This window comes from Phoenix dactylifera, chromosome 8, assembly GCF_009389715.1.
Source record: "Phoenix dactylifera cultivar Barhee BC4 chromosome 8, palm_55x_up_171113_PBpolish2nd_filt_p, whole genome shotgun sequence".
Lineage (NCBI taxonomy): Eukaryota > Viridiplantae > Streptophyta > Magnoliopsida > Arecales > Arecaceae > Phoenix > Phoenix dactylifera.
The window spans coordinates 918,796-938,198 of record NC_052399.1 but is presented as its reverse complement, the minus strand read 5'-3'; the positions used below and the strand labels follow the sequence as shown (position 1 = coordinate 938,198).

At 40.1% G+C, this 19,403-nt stretch overlaps 2 protein-coding genes across 2 annotated transcripts; one reads left to right on the top strand and one right to left on the bottom strand.

Moving 5' to 3' along the window:
* Positions 1-1,349: 1,349 nt before the first annotated feature.
* Positions 1,350-3,893, bottom strand: LOC103711027 (serine carboxypeptidase 1-like). Its single transcript, XM_039128572.1, has 8 exons — positions 3,478-3,893; positions 3,289-3,396; positions 2,921-3,195; positions 2,541-2,792; positions 2,331-2,443; positions 2,111-2,209; positions 1,903-2,008; positions 1,350-1,705 (listed from the first exon to the last, which is right to left on the bottom strand). The coding sequence occupies exons 1-8, from the start codon at positions 3,866-3,868 to the stop codon at positions 1,562-1,564; spliced, it is 1,488 nt and encodes a 495-aa protein (XP_038984500.1). The 5' UTR covers positions 3,869-3,893; the 3' UTR covers positions 1,350-1,561.
* A 9,288-nt stretch (positions 3,894-13,181) lies between these two features.
* On the top strand, positions 13,182-19,323 carry LOC103710984. Its single transcript, XM_017843770.3, has 4 exons — positions 13,182-13,392; positions 13,900-15,745; positions 17,189-18,285; positions 18,365-19,323. The coding sequence occupies exons 1-4, from the start codon at positions 13,340-13,342 to the stop codon at positions 19,308-19,310; spliced, it is 3,942 nt and encodes a 1,313-aa protein (XP_017699259.2). The 5' UTR covers positions 13,182-13,339; the 3' UTR covers positions 19,311-19,323.
* The last annotated feature ends 80 nt before the right edge of the window (positions 19,324-19,403 follow it).

Below are 19,403 nucleotides of genomic sequence, written 5' to 3'. Positions count from 1 at the left end.
TAACTCTGTTGTTGCAGAGATGGGAAAAATTCACTTTAAGAAGATTGAAATATCTTGCACAGTCAGCTAAGCATTTACGTGAGCATGCATGGATGATAACAGCAAATTATTAAACTGTTACATATGTTTGGTTTGTTCATGTCATGACAAATTTGAGCATGGATTCTGAAGCTGTTGATGCTCTTTAATTTCATTACCAGCCTTGCCTTGAGCTTGCTTGCTAAAAATTATGCCCGAGAGGCACTTTGTAAGTCTTGGCAGAGATTATTAGAGTGTGATTCATCAGAAAAAATATATTTATGGAGCAGAATCATCCTTAACAGCACTATCCATCTAGAAAGGAAAGTGTAGTGCTTGGTTGACAAGTTACAAGACAGAAACCATGCATGCAGTCAGCTCTTCATATTTTGGATTGGGTAGCAGCAGCATTGAGAGGAGATGGACTCCCACTATCCAGGCAATCATCAGACTGATATCTTCAGATTTGTTATTCAGGTTATAAATCACATTAATTTGCCACAATTTGATGATTGTTTATAACTTTCAGTGACCTTGCAATTCTATGAATGCCGTAGGCAAGGTTTAGGCACATAAAAGCCAGGATGGTAATTGAAGAAATAATGGCTCATGTGCCATAGGAATCTCACCAAGAAGTTTATTAGAAAATAGGGATGGGTGGCCATTCTTTTCATTATTTATTTTGAGGAAATATAAGTGGTTGTTGAAGGTCAGAAGTCCACACCTGCTGTCCCTACAACGGTTGGTCACAAAGTCTTGCAGAACTTTGGAGCACAGAGAGCATAAGGTCATTTTATGCTCCGTTTATGTAGAGAGCATTTGTCGTCAGCATTGACACTGAAATTTCTGAATTTTGAGACTCTGCATATGGTCAGATCAAACCAGACAAACTTGCCCCACTTCCGTTTAAAAGCATAGGATTTCCTCCCCCCATATGAGATCAAGGAGGTTTGATGTTCGACAGCTTTGACATAATGCTGGAGATGATGTTGAACAACCTTCACAAGAGAACCAAAACCACAAAAAGTCAACATATTCGAGCTTTGCTGACTGTAAAAGATCATGCTGCTCTTATTTTTTGAAAAAGTAACTGCAAGTCTTGAAGTTGCATAAAGTGATTAGAATTCTCTTGCGAAGTGCATATAATTCCTGCATGCATCATTTTGTCACTGAAATTTTCTCAGTTTGGAGTAATTTATGTAGTTTTCTTATCTCAGTGGCTCCTAATTTTTTAAGTTATGTTTAAAACCTGTCAAAGTAGTAACAAATAGTAGCAGGGAAAACTCCTGCAAATTCTCGATGCACCAGATTTCCACCTCACATGCATTAAGTAGGAAAGAAGAAGAAATCATTTAACATGAGAATACCATCATCACGGTGTATCGCATTCCACAATCGGTGAAGGTAATCAATCAAAGGAATAGTCATACACATCAAGGCATGAATACATAAAGCTCGTTCGATTTCTGTGCTGATGCCAGGATGCCATTACCCATCATTGAAATGAAAGAAGATGATTAGGCTTGGATGGGGAGGGTTGTGCTCATGCAGTTGGTGGAAGTTTTCCTTCAAGGAATGATGAAATCATGGTCAGTGATCTTTCAGGTTGGTCGCTCGGCACCATGTGACCGGCTCCCCTTACTGTTGCAAATGTCAAGCCTTTATAGCCGACGACATACCCTCCAACCTGCCATTGCAAAACATCAACCTAGAATCATCAGCATTATGTAACGACGATATGTAACTTAGGAATAGTCATCAACTGAAACTGTAATGATTGCTGTGCATCACAATTGTGTCTGAAAGAAGAAACTCTCGTCTGCTACAGGCCAGAATTGTCATACTGTCCTTGGATATAGATCAATGGGAGATCCTTATGATTACCTCGCTGTCGGTGTACCATGGGCGCCATGATGATTCGATGTCGAGTCCAAGCATGTCTATGGAGTATCTAGTGGATGTCACTGGAACCACTGAATCTTGATCCCCACTGCAAGAGTGCATTCTCGATTAGTAGATTTCCAGGTGTCATAAGACATTGCATTTGTGCTTGTCATATTCTGTCTGTGGTAGAATTCATGGAAGAACTTACCTATACAACCACACACTAATGCCACTTGAGACGAGCTCTTTAATAGTAGGCAAAAGAGTATCAGGTGCATCATTCCAATTACCACCTCCAACGAAACGACTAAAATATCATAATTAACAAAGCAGCAACAAGTTTAGTTTACTAAATAAGAAGTCTGATGATTTCAATCGTTCGCATCATCCTAAACGGATAAATTAGCTTAAGCAAATGGGTGGTTCACCTGCAAAGACTCCAAGGGTACCATAACCCTGTTACATTAGCATGAAGGGCTTTCTGCACCTCTGGGAGATTCAAATATGACCTAGTATACATCCCGGCGCATGGATCGGCTTCCTTTGATCGGAAAAATTAGGGTAGATCTTTTGCGTTAGGCAGCAGCAGAGTAAATATTCTGTGTTTGAGATAATTGGCCATGTGAAAGGAACCTCACCAATTTGGTTGAGTGAGCTGCCATGGAGGGTCCATGACAAAGAGGAGCATAGATGTTATAGTAATCGATATCTCCAACTTCTGCATCAGCTGCCCCTAGAGCACTCACACAGCCTGGAGTATAATTTCGACTGGTGAAGGTGCACTTCAATCGAATTTCCTTGTACGCTTCGTCGGAGATCAAGGCATGAGTCCAATAGTAGTCGTAAGTCGCCCTCTCATTGGTATTACCATCAATGTATGCATTTCCCATCTGCAAGGTGGCCATTACTCATCTATTAATCAGCCAAAAGTGTTGGTACTTCAGATTGAAAGGTATCATAAAGAGTATTACGCTAACTAAACAAGCAAGCCTAATCATGGGGAATTTATGTGTCTTACTGCAACTCCTTTTAAGTTGATGACTGTTTGATTCGTGTTCTTATTGTTTGCAAGGATAAGGCTAGCAAGCTCTGGTATGTAATGCCCGGCATAGCTCTCTCCAGTAATGTAGAACTCGCGAGTCTTGTACTGAGGGAACCTTTCGAGCCAGTTGACAAGAAAAGTGTAGGAATCTTCAGCAGTCCTCTTATCTCCACTCAGCTTGTAGTCAGACGTTGTGTTGGAATATGAAAACCCCACCCCAGCGGGCGATTCCAGGAAGATCACATTCGCCACTACCATTGGATGGTCATTAAGCACGCAGTGGTCTAAAGAATCTTTAAGAGACGAGTGCAATCACAATAGAAAAGAATAACTCAGTTGCTCACCATTGTTCCAGGCATAGATATTGGCATAAAGAGTCCTCCCATCGCTATTGACTCCAAACGGTCCCAGCTCCACCATTGCTCCACCTCCAAGTGAAGAGCAACCAGGTCCTACAGATTCCAGTAAGACCACTTCATCAGGCCCAGGAAAAAAGGTGCATATGGCATGGTGCTGGTGGTCAAATTGATTACCTCCATTGAGCCATAAGACTAGAGGCTTGGTGGAAGGGTCTTGTGGGGACTCCACGAAGTAGTAGAAGAGCGCTCTACCTGCTTCTGGGTCTACTGTTACATAGCCTGCATATTGATCAAAACTCACTCCTTCCGGTTGTCCTGGCAATTCGTCGATCTTATCGGCTTCCATCTGCCCATCTTGTGGACGGACGTAGACGGGCGAGTAGGTCTTCTTTGAATTTGGATGAGTCTGTAAGTTGTGGTGGAGAGGGCTTGATGACCTTTGGGATTTCATCAGCTCTCGAAGACGGCCCATTTCATCGTATCCTTCCATGTTGGGCGATGCGAGAAGGCAGCATGAGAATGACAGAAGAATTAAGGTGGTGGTTGTCATCCTCCATGGTTCCATGTTAGGAAGTTCAATTGAGTTGGTACTAGAGGTAAGGAAGATGAACATATAAAGATGGCCGGGAGGTTCCTAGTATATATATATATAGAGAGAGAGAGAGAGAGAGAGGAGGGCGGAAGGTTCAAGGGACCCGTTCTTGACTTCAAGGCCATGTACAAATGATCGGTCCATTTTTGATTATGGGGACGATCACCATGAACGGAAAGATCAATGAAAGTGGAGCCATGGGTTAATAATATAAGAGGTTGGCAATTGCAAAGCACATGAAAGATAAGTGGCCATGCTTGAATTGATGCATGCATTTGTTTTTTGTTTTATTTTATGAGCAATCAAGGTGTTATTTACCATCATCCAAGTATGAAGAGTTGGATAACAACCAGCTTGAGCTAACAATTATTTAACATTATTTTATTTTTTATGTGAGCTCCTTTCTTTTTATCGTCGAAAGCAGGCATGATTTAAGCTAACAAGGATGTATTTATCAAAAAGGAGAAAAGATTTATTTATAGAGAGGATGAAAATACCAAGTTTCCCACCTAGCAACATTCCAACTACGGCCATGATAGTTGTGAATGATTCTATGGAGGTGCTTCTCAGATAGAATGATTCCCACAGAAGAGTCCGCCTTGAATACTTTAATGGAGTGGAGGTCTAAGAAATGCTAGTGAGAAAGATGGTTCAATCGATAAATTTGTATGGAATGTTATATTGTGCGGTGGCACCATCAAGACAAAAATGTAATCAAAATTAGAAGGTCTAGAATTCTTTGGTTTTTTGAAAAAGAAATGTTGGACTGCCTTCCTCTTAAGGGGCTGAGGGATTTGAGAAACATCAAATAGATTAAACTAGAATTTGCAGTAAAGTATAAAAGATGAAGTCTAGTGCAGAATTCCGAAATCAAAACCAATAGAGTCTTCATCTTAGAGTTTATTATTGAAAAAAAAAAAATAAAACTACATTAAACCATGGAAAACCTACATGATCTATATTCACGCTATTCATATATGAAAAACCCTCTATGGCGGTCAGCCAACTTTGGCCAGCTGTCGGACCCATCTTCCTTTGCGGAAATTAATTTTCCACCCTCTCGATGACTCTGGTATAACAGAGAATCCCTGTTGACCGAAATTGCCATTATTGGTACAAGAATTTCGTTAATCTTAATTCCCAGTCTCTAATAGCGGGTTTTTTTAAAAAAAATTCGAAGATGCCCCACGACTCTATGGAAATGGTTTGATTGCCAAAAAGTAAAATGGTTGGAATTCCATTCACGATATCCCGATATCTCCTGAGACGCCACTCTCTTCCTCTCTATTTCCCATTGTCGAGCGAAGAGATATCTTTTTATCTGTTTGCAGAGAGTCTCTTTTGATTGAGAGTATGTTTTGATTCTCTTGAGACACCGCATTCTTCTTCTCTGTTTTCCATTGCCGAGTGAAGAGATATCTTGGTTTCTCTTTTTATCGATTTGCAGAGAGTCCCTTTTGACCGAGAGTATCTTTTGATTCTCCACCCTCCTTATGACTCTGGTATAACAAAATGTCCCTTTTGTCCGAAACTACCATTTTCGGTCCAAGAATTTCGGGCTGATTGCGATTCAGAGATCCCCTGGCTGATTGCAATCCAAAGAAAAGTCTGTTTTAGCTGGATTCCTTCTTCTCTATCTGCCATTGCTGATATCCTTACTGAAAATAGTCCCCGTGGCAACAATCCCTTTGCTTCATTGTTGAAATAGCATTCTAAAGCATCTGTTTATCCCTCCCTTCTTTTTTTGTTGTCATGGCTTCAAAGAACACAAGTAGCCCGGTTTTCATAGCTGTTTGTTTTTATGGTAGCGAAACTTATTATTTTCATTCTAAAGATACAAATCTTGATCAAATTTACAAGAAAATAGTGGAAAGGTGGAGACATCTATCTGCTACAATGATAGAAGTTACATTTTATATTCTAAATAAGTCTAGAATGCTTGTTATGCTCATGGACAATAAGAATGTTTGGAATATGTAACAAATATACGTTAACTTAAATGCGCCGGTGATCAAGATGGTTGTTAGTTATTCTCCATGTTTGATCGAAGCTGTTGATGTGATAATCAATATGAGGTAATGCACAAGATATTTGATCCATTTCTGTTTTGCTATTCTTTGTTTAAATTAGTGTTGTATTGCCTATTTCACTACTTAGTTTGTGCATTTTAAGTGCAAAATTGTTAGTATGTTGAAATTTTGTTTAACTTATTGTAGGGATAGTGACCCATCCCAGAATGTTGAGTGTAGTTGTAGATCCAAAAATGATTCAAAGGGTGGCTCAAGTAATTTCGATTGAGTTGTTGAAGAAACAAAAGCCGCAATCGAAGAGGAACCTAGTCAAAGAAATCTTGGATGCTTGGAATACCTCTATAGAGGGTGTTAGTCAGGAGTTCAAAAATGTGGAAACTCTTCGTGACACAATTTGCAACTTCTACACGCAAATTGCAAAAATTTTGTGTTTGTGAAGAACGATCATCAGCGAGTGACTATGGAATGTGCATATGAGGAATGTGAATGGCATATCCATGCCTCTTGACTTAGAAATCAAAAAAGGTTTGTAATTAAAAAAATGAATAGTAAGTATACATGCGGAGGAGGGTTGCAAGTATGATGTTATATAGACTTTGAAATGTTAGGTTTCGAATATTGTTAAAGATAAACTTTAAAATATGACGTTATATAGACCGACTAATATCGTAAAGGATATTCGTCGAGAATATGGTGTTGAATTACCGTATCATCAGGCTTGGTATAGGAAGGAGGTAGTTATGAAGGAGCTTTATAGTCACAGATCCCTATCTTATGGCCGGATACGCTGATATTATGACGTCATTCTTTAGACCAACCCCGACAGTATAGCAGGTATGAAATAAGTGAAGGTCGATTCATACGCCTATTCATTTCATTTCATGCTTCAATAACGGGTTTCATAAAAGGATGTAAACCTCTAATTTTTATGGATGGAATATTTATGAAGCATAAGGACAGAAGTGTACTACTTGGCACGACTTCCACAGATGTCAATGAAGATATGTTTTCTATAGCTTATGGTGTCGTCGATACAAAGACTAATAACAATTGGAACTAGTTTTGTCGGATTTTGAAAGAAGAACTTCATAGTTGCTATTACTATAATGGTCGGCAATTTACATTTATAATGGATAGACATCAGGAATTATTAAATCAGTGCCGAAGTGCTTTTCTGGTAGTTACCACTCATATTGTATCCGTTACATGAAAGACAACTTCAAGAATCAGGTTTTGCAGCGTCATATTCTGAATTTTCAACCTAGTAGTTATCTAACTAATTTTGGATGCCCTAATAAGATCATTTGATAATTGTCAATGTAGGTGCTTATCCATTATCTTGCCTCCTCTCTCTCTTCCCTCCCCTCTTTCTCTACCCATGAAAAACAACCCTCTCCCTCTTCCCCTAATGATCTGTTCTAGATAGCTTTCCCCTCTACCCTTCCTCTCTCTTCTTCTCTCTTCTCCTTTATGAGGCCAACCCCCTACCCCCTCTCCTAATCTCTACTCTCTCCATACTCTATTTTATGGTTTGATTGTTGACCTTTCTCCAAAGATCTCCAAATCTAGTATTCTTTCTCCTTTTCTCATGCTTGTCGGTCCCTCCTCTCCGTCCTTGCTTTTGGTCTCTTTCTCTCTCTCTCTCTCTCTTTGAGAGTGGGCCTCCTAAATGAGCCTCTCCTCCCTCTAGTCGACCCCCAAGATCAAGTCCTCCTTTTCTTTCTCTTTTCTTCTCTTTCTTTCTCTTCAACATGGATACCTTCCTTGATTCCAGCTTCCCTTCCTTATCCTCTCTTCATTTTCTCTCCTTCGCTTTCTTTTTTTTTTCTAGTGTTTGAAATAAAGGCAAGGTAAAGATGTGCCCATGATCTTCTTCGATAGGACAGAAAGAAAATTTGTGGAGTGAATTAACTGAGTAGATTTCTGATGATTGGCTGTGCTTTATCATGATCTAGTGGCAAAGGAAAATACTATCTAAATTTTGAAATTTGAATTTCAAAATTCAAATAATGCTTGATGTTTGTATAGCAGACGGCTTTAAATTTTAAATTTTGAATAATATATTCTATGTTTGATGAAAGCAAGGAGATTTTTTTTTTTTAATAGAGAAATTGTTCTGCCATGCCACATTTTATTGAGGACACTTTTTACAGAAGAACTCTGAAGGTTTAGAATGTACAAGGAAGGAAAAAAAGGTTACAAGGTTGCAAGGATGTTGAAGAAAGTACTAACAAGCAAAACCGCTAGGAACAGAGCAGCAGCAAGGAAGAGAGCTGAATTGTGATCAGGAGAAGTAGGCTTCAGTGTGTTCCAATCTGCACTTCAACTTTCAGCGGCAATCACAACAACCGTGCAATGAGAATCAAAGCCAAAGAGGACGCGACCAACGATTTCCTCTGCCTCCCTTTACATAAAAAAAAAAACCAAAGACATGACCAAGGATTTCTGCGAAGGAAATCAAAGCTGAAGCTGGACGCACATGCACCAGTGATTTAAACATCATGAAGATCATGGGTACACATTTACCCTTGGCCCAAATGAAAGCTGAGAAATTTGGACCGGCAATTCTTTTGAAAAAAGGTCAGCGAATTCTCCGAGAGAAAGCCTCAAGGTCATCCAATAAAACTGCATATAAGGATGCATGGAACATCCATGGACATGATCCATTCATCCACCTGTTCTCTAGCATCAGTAATTGGTGGCTCTTTGAACGTGTGCAGAATATATTCAAAATATTAAAAGGCTGGTTTAGACTGAACCTTAATTGCGTCAACATCAGCAGTTGGGGATGGGATAGCAACCTACAAATTTCCTATTATAATTGTTGACTTTGGCAACTCAATAATTAATGGACGTACAAATTTTCTCTTGCCACCTAGAACTCATTTGGTTCGTGAAAAAAGAATGGAAGAAAGTGTGGTTAACAAAAAAATAATAAGATGCTTCTTATTTAGTTGGAGTTTTTAAAGGAGGAAGACGGAAAAGTTGTATTTCCATGAAAATTGATTCCCACGTTTCATGAAAAAGTTTTTTTCATGAGAAACATGTTGAACCGGAAATCATTTTTATTTTTATTTTTTTTCCAAAAAAATCCTTCAGCATTAAAAAGGCATTAAAGATCTAATTTTCATTAAGGATATAATAGGAATAACATAACTTTTTCAGGAAAGTGGATGGTCAACCAAATATAAGTACTTTGGAAATCTGTCACTTTTTCATTGTCAACCAAACATGCCAAAAGTATTTTTTCAAGCATTTTTTTCTCGAGAATCACTTTTCAGAAATTATATTTTTAGAAAAAAAATACTTTCTGCGAACCAAACGAATCTCTAGTAAGAAAATTGTTCACGTACAGTTTATACAGGATGCATAGCATTGCACTTGGTAATCAAAGGTTGAGTTCAATCTGATCTTCGTGCCAACCATCCTCAATTGTAGATGAACAACAATTTCGGGGGATTTAAGTATAATTTATGCTACTTACTTTTGTGGGCCACGCCAACCTGGGGTCAGAAAGAGAATGGACCAGTACAAGAATTAGGATACCAAGTATCTAGTCATGTACTCTGAGAATCCCCAGCAACACCAAAACATCCATTGAGTTGCCGGTCCAAATCATCAAATGCACCTGATTAGTTGACTCAGAGTTTTGGACCCATGCTTCCTCGTGATACATTAAAGTATACAGAAAACTGGGATGGGAATGCACCCAGAATGGACATGGATTAAATTTTCTTAATCAACCATCAAGAATGAAAATAGGTATTTAGGGCCTGTCTTCAAACTAATTCAGAGGGAAGGAAGCGTGGCAGTTCTAAAGAAACCTGTACCCTTAACGAAATCACCAAGCATAATATCCCTGATTCTAAACTTCATGAATTCTATAATAAAGTGAATTTATGTCCATTATGGATGATGTTTTCCAATAGAGAAAGTGGGAGTTCGATCCATTTGGATGCCAATATTTAGAAATGCACAAAAATCAGAATATCTAGTTGCTAATATGATCATCAAGGTAAGCCCCATTGAAAAAATTCAACCATATACTTAAAGATAGATATAGAGCAGCTCTGACTTGCAAAAATTCAGGTTAGAAGTCTCTTACTTCTCCAAGAATACATGTCTCTTAAACACTGTTGTTACATTTCAGGATTCATCACATTTGTGTGTGGGATTAATATCATTTTTCCCAATACTATTTCTTATGTGCGCCACCACTACTTACTAATTTTGAATTATTCCTTTTTTTTTAACGAGTACAGATACACTCAACAAAATCAAAAAACAGTAAATTTCGGAGTGCTCTAGACAACTCTATCTTTCTAATCTATAGGGTGCCTTCAGAGTGGCAAGCCATATAAGGAGCCACCCAGTCCGCTATTCCGTTGGTTTTTCTGAACATATGCTTAGTCTTAAAGGCTACCCGGTCACTCATCATAGAGTATCTTTTTTTATCATCTTTTGGGCTATTTTGAATCCGATCATGGTGGTCGAGCCGTCCGAAACTTTTTTTCTTTGGGTTTAACTCGGAAGGAACGAGGAAGCCGTCCCAATTCCGGGTCCCAGTTTCCAATTGAAAGGCTTGGAAACCACCGGTCCACGGACACTAAAGGACAGAGACACGACACGGCAGACACCGACCCAAGGTGGGCCGGGCCCCACGCGCCGCGGGAAAGGAGGAACCCCGGGGATTCCATGGGTCCCTCGCCCACGGCCGAAAGGCTTTCGAGCCACGAGCACCCACGCTCGCACCCACAAGCGGACGCCAACCGCGGGACCCATCCCCCCCCCCCCCCCCCCCCCCCCCCCCCCCGAGCCCGTCGCGACGTGGCGGACCCCTCCTGGTCGCCGTCTTGGAACTTAACGGCGGTTGGCGACAAACCACGTGGAATCTGAGGGACAGCGATAGTGCCGCCAAGGGGACGGTCCGTAGGCTGGGGGCGGTACGCTTTCCGTCATGACGGCCGTTAGGGCACACGTGGTCCTGGTGATTCGCCCGTGTTGAAGGAGAGCCGCGAATAGGCTCCTTGTAACGTGGCTTTTTTTTTTTAAAGCAAAAGGCTTACAAAATCTTGTTAAATAAATTTAAGATTTTTATGTGGTTCTAATGTTGTATGCTTCCACTTATCCATGAGTTTAATGTCTTAAATGCCCTTGATGGAGCCCTGTGCCGGAGGCTCCGTAATGACCTCTCAACCTTGCAACGGATTTAGACCTCCCGTGGCCATGCATGGTACGTGTTAAAAATGGCAAAGATGTAGCTTTGCAGATTGATTTCAGGGATGGTGGTTCTGTTTTTCAGTGAGCCAAGTGTCATAAAATAGTTACTATTTTGAATAATAGTATGTGTTGTATGTTAAGTTAGCAATGTCTTGGAACCATATGTGCAAATATGTAGCCTATGGAAGTTATTGTATTTATAATGGCTCTTCAAGTAATTATATTCTAAAAGATGAATATTTGAATCTTTAAAAAGAATAATAGTTTCATACAATGGTTCGTGACCACTATTTATATTTTTTTTATTACACAATTATGAACCCATTTCTTGGGTGGTATGGCAGTTCTTGATCATATTTTATAGTTTTACCTAAAGATCAGTCATGGTTATATAATAAGGAATAGAGCTTAGATGGTAAATCAAGAAGGGAAGAGAAAATAGATTTATTTGATCGGTTTCAATGAATATTTTAAAACAAACAAAAAGAGCTAGAGGTGCAAATGAAATTGAATATTCTAATAGATTTAGGACTATTTTAGTTGTTATATATATTGAGAATTTGGTATGATCTCACAAAACCACCTTAAGAAATAATATATTCCCATATGGGGTCAACAATTCCACCAAAGATATTAAAGAAGCATACACCCGTCATGTAGGCAACGAAAAGTCTAAAGACTGCATGAGTCACCTGCAAGACTTTCTCATCTTCAAAATCAGATGAACTTTTCAAATTCCAAATTTGCCCTCATTCAGAGATCCAACTTGAAACCAAAATCACGAAAAACTCAATTCATTTATATAAAGTTTTAACACAGCACTTCTAGTTTGAATAATTGCGGCTACGCTTCTATAGCTATCACTTTAGCATAGCTTAAACTAGGGGTGGCAGTCGGGTCAGATCATAAACGGGTCGGGCCACATGCAGGTCGGATCAGAAAATTATAAATTTGAATCCGACCTGTTTATTAAACATAACAGAAATTACAATCTAAACCTGTCATGTTTAATAAACAGGTAACCCGATCCGATCTGTTTAATCTGTTTAATAAATAGGTAACCTGTTTGCCCAACCCGAACTGACATGTTTAACCTGTTTGCCCAACCCAACCCGTTTAACCTGTTTAGACTTGTTTATCCTACCCAACCCAACCTGTTTACCTGCCCAACCGGACCTGTTTAGACCCGTTTAACCTGTTTAGACCTGTTTAAACTGTTTAACCCGTTTAACCTGTTAGACCTGTTTAACCTGCCCAACAGTTAAACGGGTTAAATAGTTTAAACGGGTCAGACATCTAAAACCCGTATCCGACCCAACTAAGAAACAGGTTAAACGGGTCGATCTGATTACGACCCGAACCTGTTTAGGCCAAACCCAAACCTATTTATAGTGGGTCGAATACGGATCGGTTTGGTAGGTCGGATTATATTTTGCCATCCCTAGCTTAAACTCTCATTAGCTTTTTTTTACTGAAAATTAGTTTTTTTATTTACAGCTATTTGCATTGTTTGCTCAAGAACCAAAAAGTAGTTTACTAAACATCCACTTGCATATTTGGAAATATCAAATAATATTAATCCATTAATTGAATATTCACTAAATATAATGCGAGAGAATGCTTATTTCTAAATAATTTTGTCCTTGTTGGATGCTAGAAGTATTGGAAATTATTAACACACGAACAAATTTAGGCTAACTAAAAATATTTTTCAAGAAAGAATAATTTTAGATTTGCTGCATTTATTCACTATTAAAAAATATCATTTTAAAGGAAGCTTAGAGGATAATTTTATGCTACACAACAACAAGAACAAACTCTCCCCACCATTTTGCTCAAGCTCACTTGATCATGACGATGGCCGGATTGGATGCTGTCCTACGCCTTCTTCACCCGCTCGAACCCACACCATAATTCATATATAACACCGTAATTTGCCCCGTTACTTCCGTCACACGTGCCAACAGACGTAGGGGCATGTTGGTCATTCCGACCTGAAATAAAATAATTTGTTTTATGGATTCCTATTCGCTCGGCAAACGCCTCAAGTCTCCTTCCGTGGTTCCAGCTTCTCCCTGTCTCCTGCTCCTCTCCCCTACCTCACCTTCTTCCCTTCTCTCTCTCTCCCCCGGGGCGGTGAGCAGACCCAGGAGAAACCCTAAGCCCCTTCTACCCGCATGCTCGTCCACCGTAGATGATGCAAGGATCGACGGCAGGCGGAGCCGCTTGGCTGCGCTGCTCCTCCCGGTACCCTCACCATCTCCCACCGCCCTTCTTCTCCTCTCTACCTCCTTTGAGCTCACCTTCGCCTCCTTTCTCCTCTTCTCTTCCATCGACGTCTGAAACCAATCCATATGGACTGTGCTTGATACCTTACCATGTGATCGGAGCTCAGAAACCCACGCTTTTAGAAGGGTTTCTATTTTTAGATGCCCGACTTTTTCGCCCAATTTGTAGAGTTGGACCAGTATGAGAACAGAGAGAGACCGAAGGATGTTTGATATCTAAATATAGGAAGGATTGGGATGGGGTTTTGATTGGTAGTTGGTTCTGATGAAGTTATGCATATAGAGGAATGATCAAAATAGGATTTTGATGGGTTCGCATAGGCCAAAATCTTGCTTTTCTTTTTATGTAGTTTTGTTACATAAGTTCTTGACCTATTTGGTATTCTTCCGACGGTCGATTCGCCTCTTTTATCTAAAAATCATTGTTGCCAATAATCTACTGATGAAGTTTTGGGTTTGTTTCCAGGGGAAGCTCATGGCGTTGGCCGGTCAGGCTTCAGCTGATTCTGGTGTGGTCTTGTGTGCTGGTCTGCCTCCCTCTGTTCATGCCATGGGCGGGAAAGGCCTGCTCGGCTTCATGCCTCGATGGTGGATCGGCGCCGGTGGTGTGTGATGGGTGTAGTTCTTATGGGGGTGTCGGCAGCTTGGTCCATGGTTGGGGGAGCTCACCAGGATGTCCCAAGATCGGGGATGTTTGTGCTGGCTCCGGCTCTTTCTGCTTTCTATCTACTTTGAGAGGTTTCCTTGACGAAGAGGATGGTCGCCAAAAACTCTCTTTAGAAGCGTCCCAGAGCTCAGCTCAGCCAGGCAATGTTTTGGCGTATGAGATGTCTAATGGTGGTGTCGTTTCTTGTGCTTCAGTGGATGCTTCGAGTGGAATCCATGATCAGCTGCGTTCTGAAGGAAAGGACATTGATGGAGATGGCATTGCTTCATGTAAAGCACAACTGGTTCCTGATGTTTGGATAAGGGCATCGAGCGGGCTAACTGTGGAGCTAGATGACCATGCTGAAGATATCGATGTGGGCCTTAATAATGGTTCTTCATCACCACATGTAGAGATAAACCCCACTATGTTGGATTGGGGAAACAGTAATTTGTACTCCCCTTCTTTAGCATTCTTAACTGTGACAAACATGCACGATGACAGTGTCTTGCAGGTATATGAACCATTTAGTACTGATCTGCAGTTCTATGCGTATAGTTTTGAGAATCTGTCACTGGCCCCAGGAGAATCAGCTTCGATTTCTTTTATTTTCTTACCGAGATGGTTGGGTTTATCATCAGCACAACTTGTTTTGCAGACAAGCTTTGGGGGTTTCATTATTCATGCTAAAGGAACAGCTGTCGAGTCCCCATACAAGATAGAGCCTTTAGTAGGCCTTGACATATCCTTGGGTGAAAGGTTGAATAGGAACTTGTCTCTGTACAATCCTTTTGATGATATGCTTTATGTGGAAGAAGTGACCACATGGATTTCTTCATCTGGAAATTCAAACCATTCAGCACTTGTTATTTGTAGTGTAGATGAATTTCAACAGTCTTCCGAGGAGTTTGATTCTTCTTTAAATGATAAGGAGAGTTCTGCTGTAAAACCTGATGAGTTGGGACTATCATGGGTAGATGTTAGGCCCCATAAGCAATGGGAAATGCTGCCTCACAACACTGAAACTATCATAGGGATGAAGTTGCGGCCTCATTTGGAAGGAATTTTTTTTGGAGTAATCTGCATGAAGCTGCGGGATTCAAAACAAGAAAAGACTGATACGGTCATCATTCCTCTTGAGCTAGAAGTACATGGTAGGGAAACTTGCATTGAATTAACTGGTGCAGTTTCTGTATTTTTTGAACCTCTTGTGCCGTGTGATGGAAAGGGATCAATTTTTTCCCTCTCTTTAAGAAACGAAGCATCCTATTTACTAAGAGTGGTAAAAATTAGTGAGGATACAGAAAGTGACAAGCTTTTCCATCTAAAATACATGGAAGGATTGATTCTTTTTCCTGGGGCAGTTACGTGGATAGGTTTGATTAGTTATACTCCTCCCACTGACTCACAGGATATTGCTTCTGAAATTCCTGGCATAAACTTGAATTGTAAGCTATTAATACTGACGAATGATTCTGCCAGTCCACTGATCAGGATTCCTTGCCTGGACTTGGTCCATGCCTGTTTCCAGCATCCCCCTGGCTCAGGAATTGTTGTGTCTGATGGATCATACATTGGATTGATATCACAACAAGAGAGGGAAAAATTGACAAACACAAGAACAGGATCCTTAGGGAGCATTATTGGAGAATCACTTCCCACAAAGGTACTTCAGTTTTTATTTGACTTTGTTTCATGTGATCTTGGTGCCTAAATAACATTTTGAATTTGTCTGTTCTAGTATAACAATTATTTCAGGTTCCTTTGGTTTATTTTTTTTCTATACACAACTTTGGGCTCCATGCTCTGCATCGATCTGTTTTAATGAATGTTTTGTACTCTTGAATCTTTCTAGCATCCTATGCATCTAGTCAGTGATGATAATTTTTTTTATGAGAATGGATGTAACAATAGTAATACTTGTATGTTTGTCTTAAAAAACTTTTGAAGTTTGCTGGCTAGAGAAAAATGATTCTTTTATCCATATTCAGTTTCTCATAAAAGAAACTCAAAGTTGGACGCAGTGAAAATGCTTTTAGAGAAGTGGAAATGGAAAGCAAGAAAGGGGCGCCAAGAGGGTGGTTTCAAGTCCTAGGCATCTATCTGGTGGGGTGCCAAGGGGGATCCTCAGCTTAATCATTAAGAATCGATATCTCAACCTCACACATTTTAATCCCCCAATTGTGCTATTTTTAACCATTGGACAAGTAAATTCATTCTTGCATGACTTTTAAGCCTAATGAATGATTGAAAACAGCAAAACCAATAGGTAGAGTATCAGCCAAATTCATTTTGAAAATAGAATCATTATCATTTTAGGCTTCCTGAAATCGAAGCATAGGATTTAGCGAACAGACATGAGATAAAGGGAGAGGTTATGCTGCTCTAAGTAGTACTACATTAGCTGTTCCACATCTATAGCTCTTAGTGTGTTATATGAGTCTCGTTTTGACTAGTCCAACCACCTGTCTTCTCCTTTGTGCCTTTATTATTTAATATGTAGCGAGAGACACACAAGTGGTAGATTAGTAACTTAACAAAAAATGATAAAAAAAACTGGAGTTCATGAAAAATTAGTCACTGTATATCCGTGCAGAACAATTTATAATGCCCTTCCTCATTTTACATAGATGAATCCCATGCTTTGTAGTTTGTAGGTAGCTGTTCATGTTCATTGGAGTTTGTCATGTTTTTTTCCTGATTTTTTTTCTCCTGCATTGGCTTTTATAAGACGTGTGGAAATTGGACAGTGTAAATAAAGAACCCAAGACACACTGATATGGCATACCATGATGTGCCAGTTAAAATGAGCATTTTGTGCTTATTTGTTGTCGTGTGAAGTGTTATAGTCTAGTATATTTGTTTGGATTCACTTAATAATCTATTGACCAGAAATTTAGGTCTTCTGTGGATTGACACCTGCTCCTTGGACATAATCACAAGTCCTTAACTGTTGTAATTGTGCTACTGAACTCTGTTACTCCTGATGCTACAAAATCTAATCACTAAGTTGGGCAGACGGCAGTAGATATTAATGATTGTCTTCAATGAACCTTTTGTGGATGCAAAATAAGCTATTCTTTCTAACGTCTTCCACAAATTTATGCAGATGAAACTTTTGGAGGCAGTTAAAGCAGATGAGCTGATACTTAGAAACTGGAGGTCCCAAGGCACCACAGCTGGCATTTCTGTCCTTGAAGATCATGAGTTGTTGTTTCCAGTGGTTCAAATTGGGTCCCATTTTTCCAAGTGGATCTCAGTGCATAATCCTAGCCAAAAACCTGTTGTAATGCAACTTGTGCTGCATTCAGGGGAGATCATTGACCAGTGCAAATCTTCTGATGACTTGTCTGAGCTTACCTTGTCAAGTAGATTTACTGACATTGGCTCCATGAAAACTAAGGTTGGGTTCTCAATTTCAGATTCAGCAATAACAGAAGCCTTCGTACATCCAAATGGAAGTGCACTATTTGGGCCTGTTGTCTTTCACCCCTCTAACAGATGCATGTGGATGAGTTCAGCTTTGATAAGAAACAATCTTTCAGGTGTAGAGTGGCTGTCGCTTCGAGCATTTGGTGGTTCACATTCGCTAGTTCTTCTTGAGGGTCCTGAACCTGTTTGGAATCTAGAATTCAATCACGACTGGCCAATGAATCACAATATATCCTCAGCAGATATGTCACTCCACAAGGAAACTGCAACTCCTTCCTGTCATCATCGGTTCTCCAAGGAGATACATGCAAAAAACACAGGTGAACTTCCTCTTGAGGTGATGAAACTAAAAGTTTCAGGGACTGATTGTGGTTTGGATGGGTTTATGATAAACACCTGTAAAGGTTTTGCTCTAGCGCCCGGAGAATCCATGAGGCTCCTTATTTCATATCAACCAGATTTTTCTGCAGCTGTGGTTCATAGAGATCTTGAGTTGGCCATGGCTGCTGGTATATTCGTGGTACCCATGAAAGCAAGCCTTCCAGTTTATATGCTCAATCTCTGTAGGAAGTCATTCTTCTTGGCAGTGCATTGGGAAGTGTCTGTACTTATATTTGCTGCTGTTGCGATATTTCTTCTGGTGTTAATCCGTATTGTTCCACAATCCTTTTTGTTGGGCATTGGAGATTACAATGACGAGGTTGAGAATACCATGAATACCAAGAGCAATGTTGGAAAACCTTCTCACATTCACCAAAGCACAAAAGTTTCCAGGTGATGCCTTCATCTTAAACATCACACTTTATTTTATTTAATATCATTATTAGTTTATCAATGTTGATGGATTTTGCAGTTCAATTAGGAAAGACAAGAAACCTGAGGTTGTCTGTGGCAATAGATATCCTATCTGTCAAAATGGTCTTCAAGATAGCGCAAAAGGGATGCAGGTCAAGCAGGATTTTGATCGTCAAAAGAAGACCACATTCTCATCACCAACATCAACAAGGAAGCCTGCAGAGTTTCTTGACTCTGATATGTCAGAAACTCCACAAAGTGGTAATCTCACTATAAGGATTGTTAAAGAAAAAGGGAGACGAAGAAAGAGAAAAACCACCGGAGCAGGATTAGCAGCCAAATTTGAAGTTTCAAGTAGTCAGAGTGGGAATTCGACCCCATCTTCACCCTTGACTCCAAATGCCACCACTCCAAAACATGGATGGCCTTTATCTCTTGACAGTACTGGTGATCCATTTTCTGGAGTATCTGAAGAACAAAAGCATCAGAAGAAACATGATGTTGATGTTCCTATGGAAGCGAGAGTACCAGAAGCTAAGAAGCATGGTGATAATACTTGGCTGCTGTCAGCTCAAGAGCAACCTCCTTTAACTGGAAAATCAACTGGGAGGTCAACTCTACTGCCTTCTGCCACTTTTCCAAGCCCAAGTTGGCGTGCACCTGGTTTGGCTGCGCGAAGTTTCTTGGCTGCAACTTCTCCTATTGCCCCACATGCTCGTGCTCCAGGATCCAAGCTCAATAAGGATAAAGCTGTACAAGGAAAGCAAAATGATGTGCTCGGAAAAGAGTTCACCTACGACATCTGGGGTAATCATTTCTCTGACCAATTATTAGGTAAGCCAAAAGAGTTTAGATCAAAGGTGCTTGATGCTTCAGAAGGTGACTCTCAGAGTTTCTTTGCAAGAGATCCGCAGTCCCTCATGATGATGTCATCAGCACAGTCTGCATCTCCTGGGCATAAATTGCCCTCTTATGATGTAACTTGCCTTCATCAAATGAATTAGACTTTACTACGTACTTACTCTCTCTCTCTCTCTCTCTCTCTCTCTCTCTGCGCGAGCGTGCACTTTTTGTGTTGTTTTATCTTCCATCAAATT

Coding starts and splice junctions, on each gene's coding strand:
- LOC103711027 (XM_039128572.1), bottom strand. CDS start 3,868: ATGGAACCATGGAGGATGACAACCACCACCTTAATTCTTCTGTCATTC. Junction 2,793..2,920: donor TCAACTTAAAAGGAGTTGCA/GTAAGACACATA, acceptor GCCACCTTGCAG/ATGGGAAATGCATACATTGA. Junction 2,210..2,330: donor TACCCTTGGAGTCTTTGCAG/GTGAACCACCCA, acceptor ATGATATTTTAG/TCGTTTCGTTGGAGGTGGTA.
- LOC103710984 (XM_017843770.3), top strand. CDS start 13,340: ATGATGCAAGGATCGACGGCAGGCGGAGCCGCTTGGCTGCGCTGCTCC. Junction 13,393..13,899: donor TGGCTGCGCTGCTCCTCCCG/GTACCCTCACCA, acceptor GTTTGTTTCCAG/GGGAAGCTCATGGCGTTGGC. Junction 18,286..18,364: donor CAAAGCACAAAAGTTTCCAG/GTGATGCCTTCA, acceptor TGGATTTTGCAG/TTCAATTAGGAAAGACAAGA.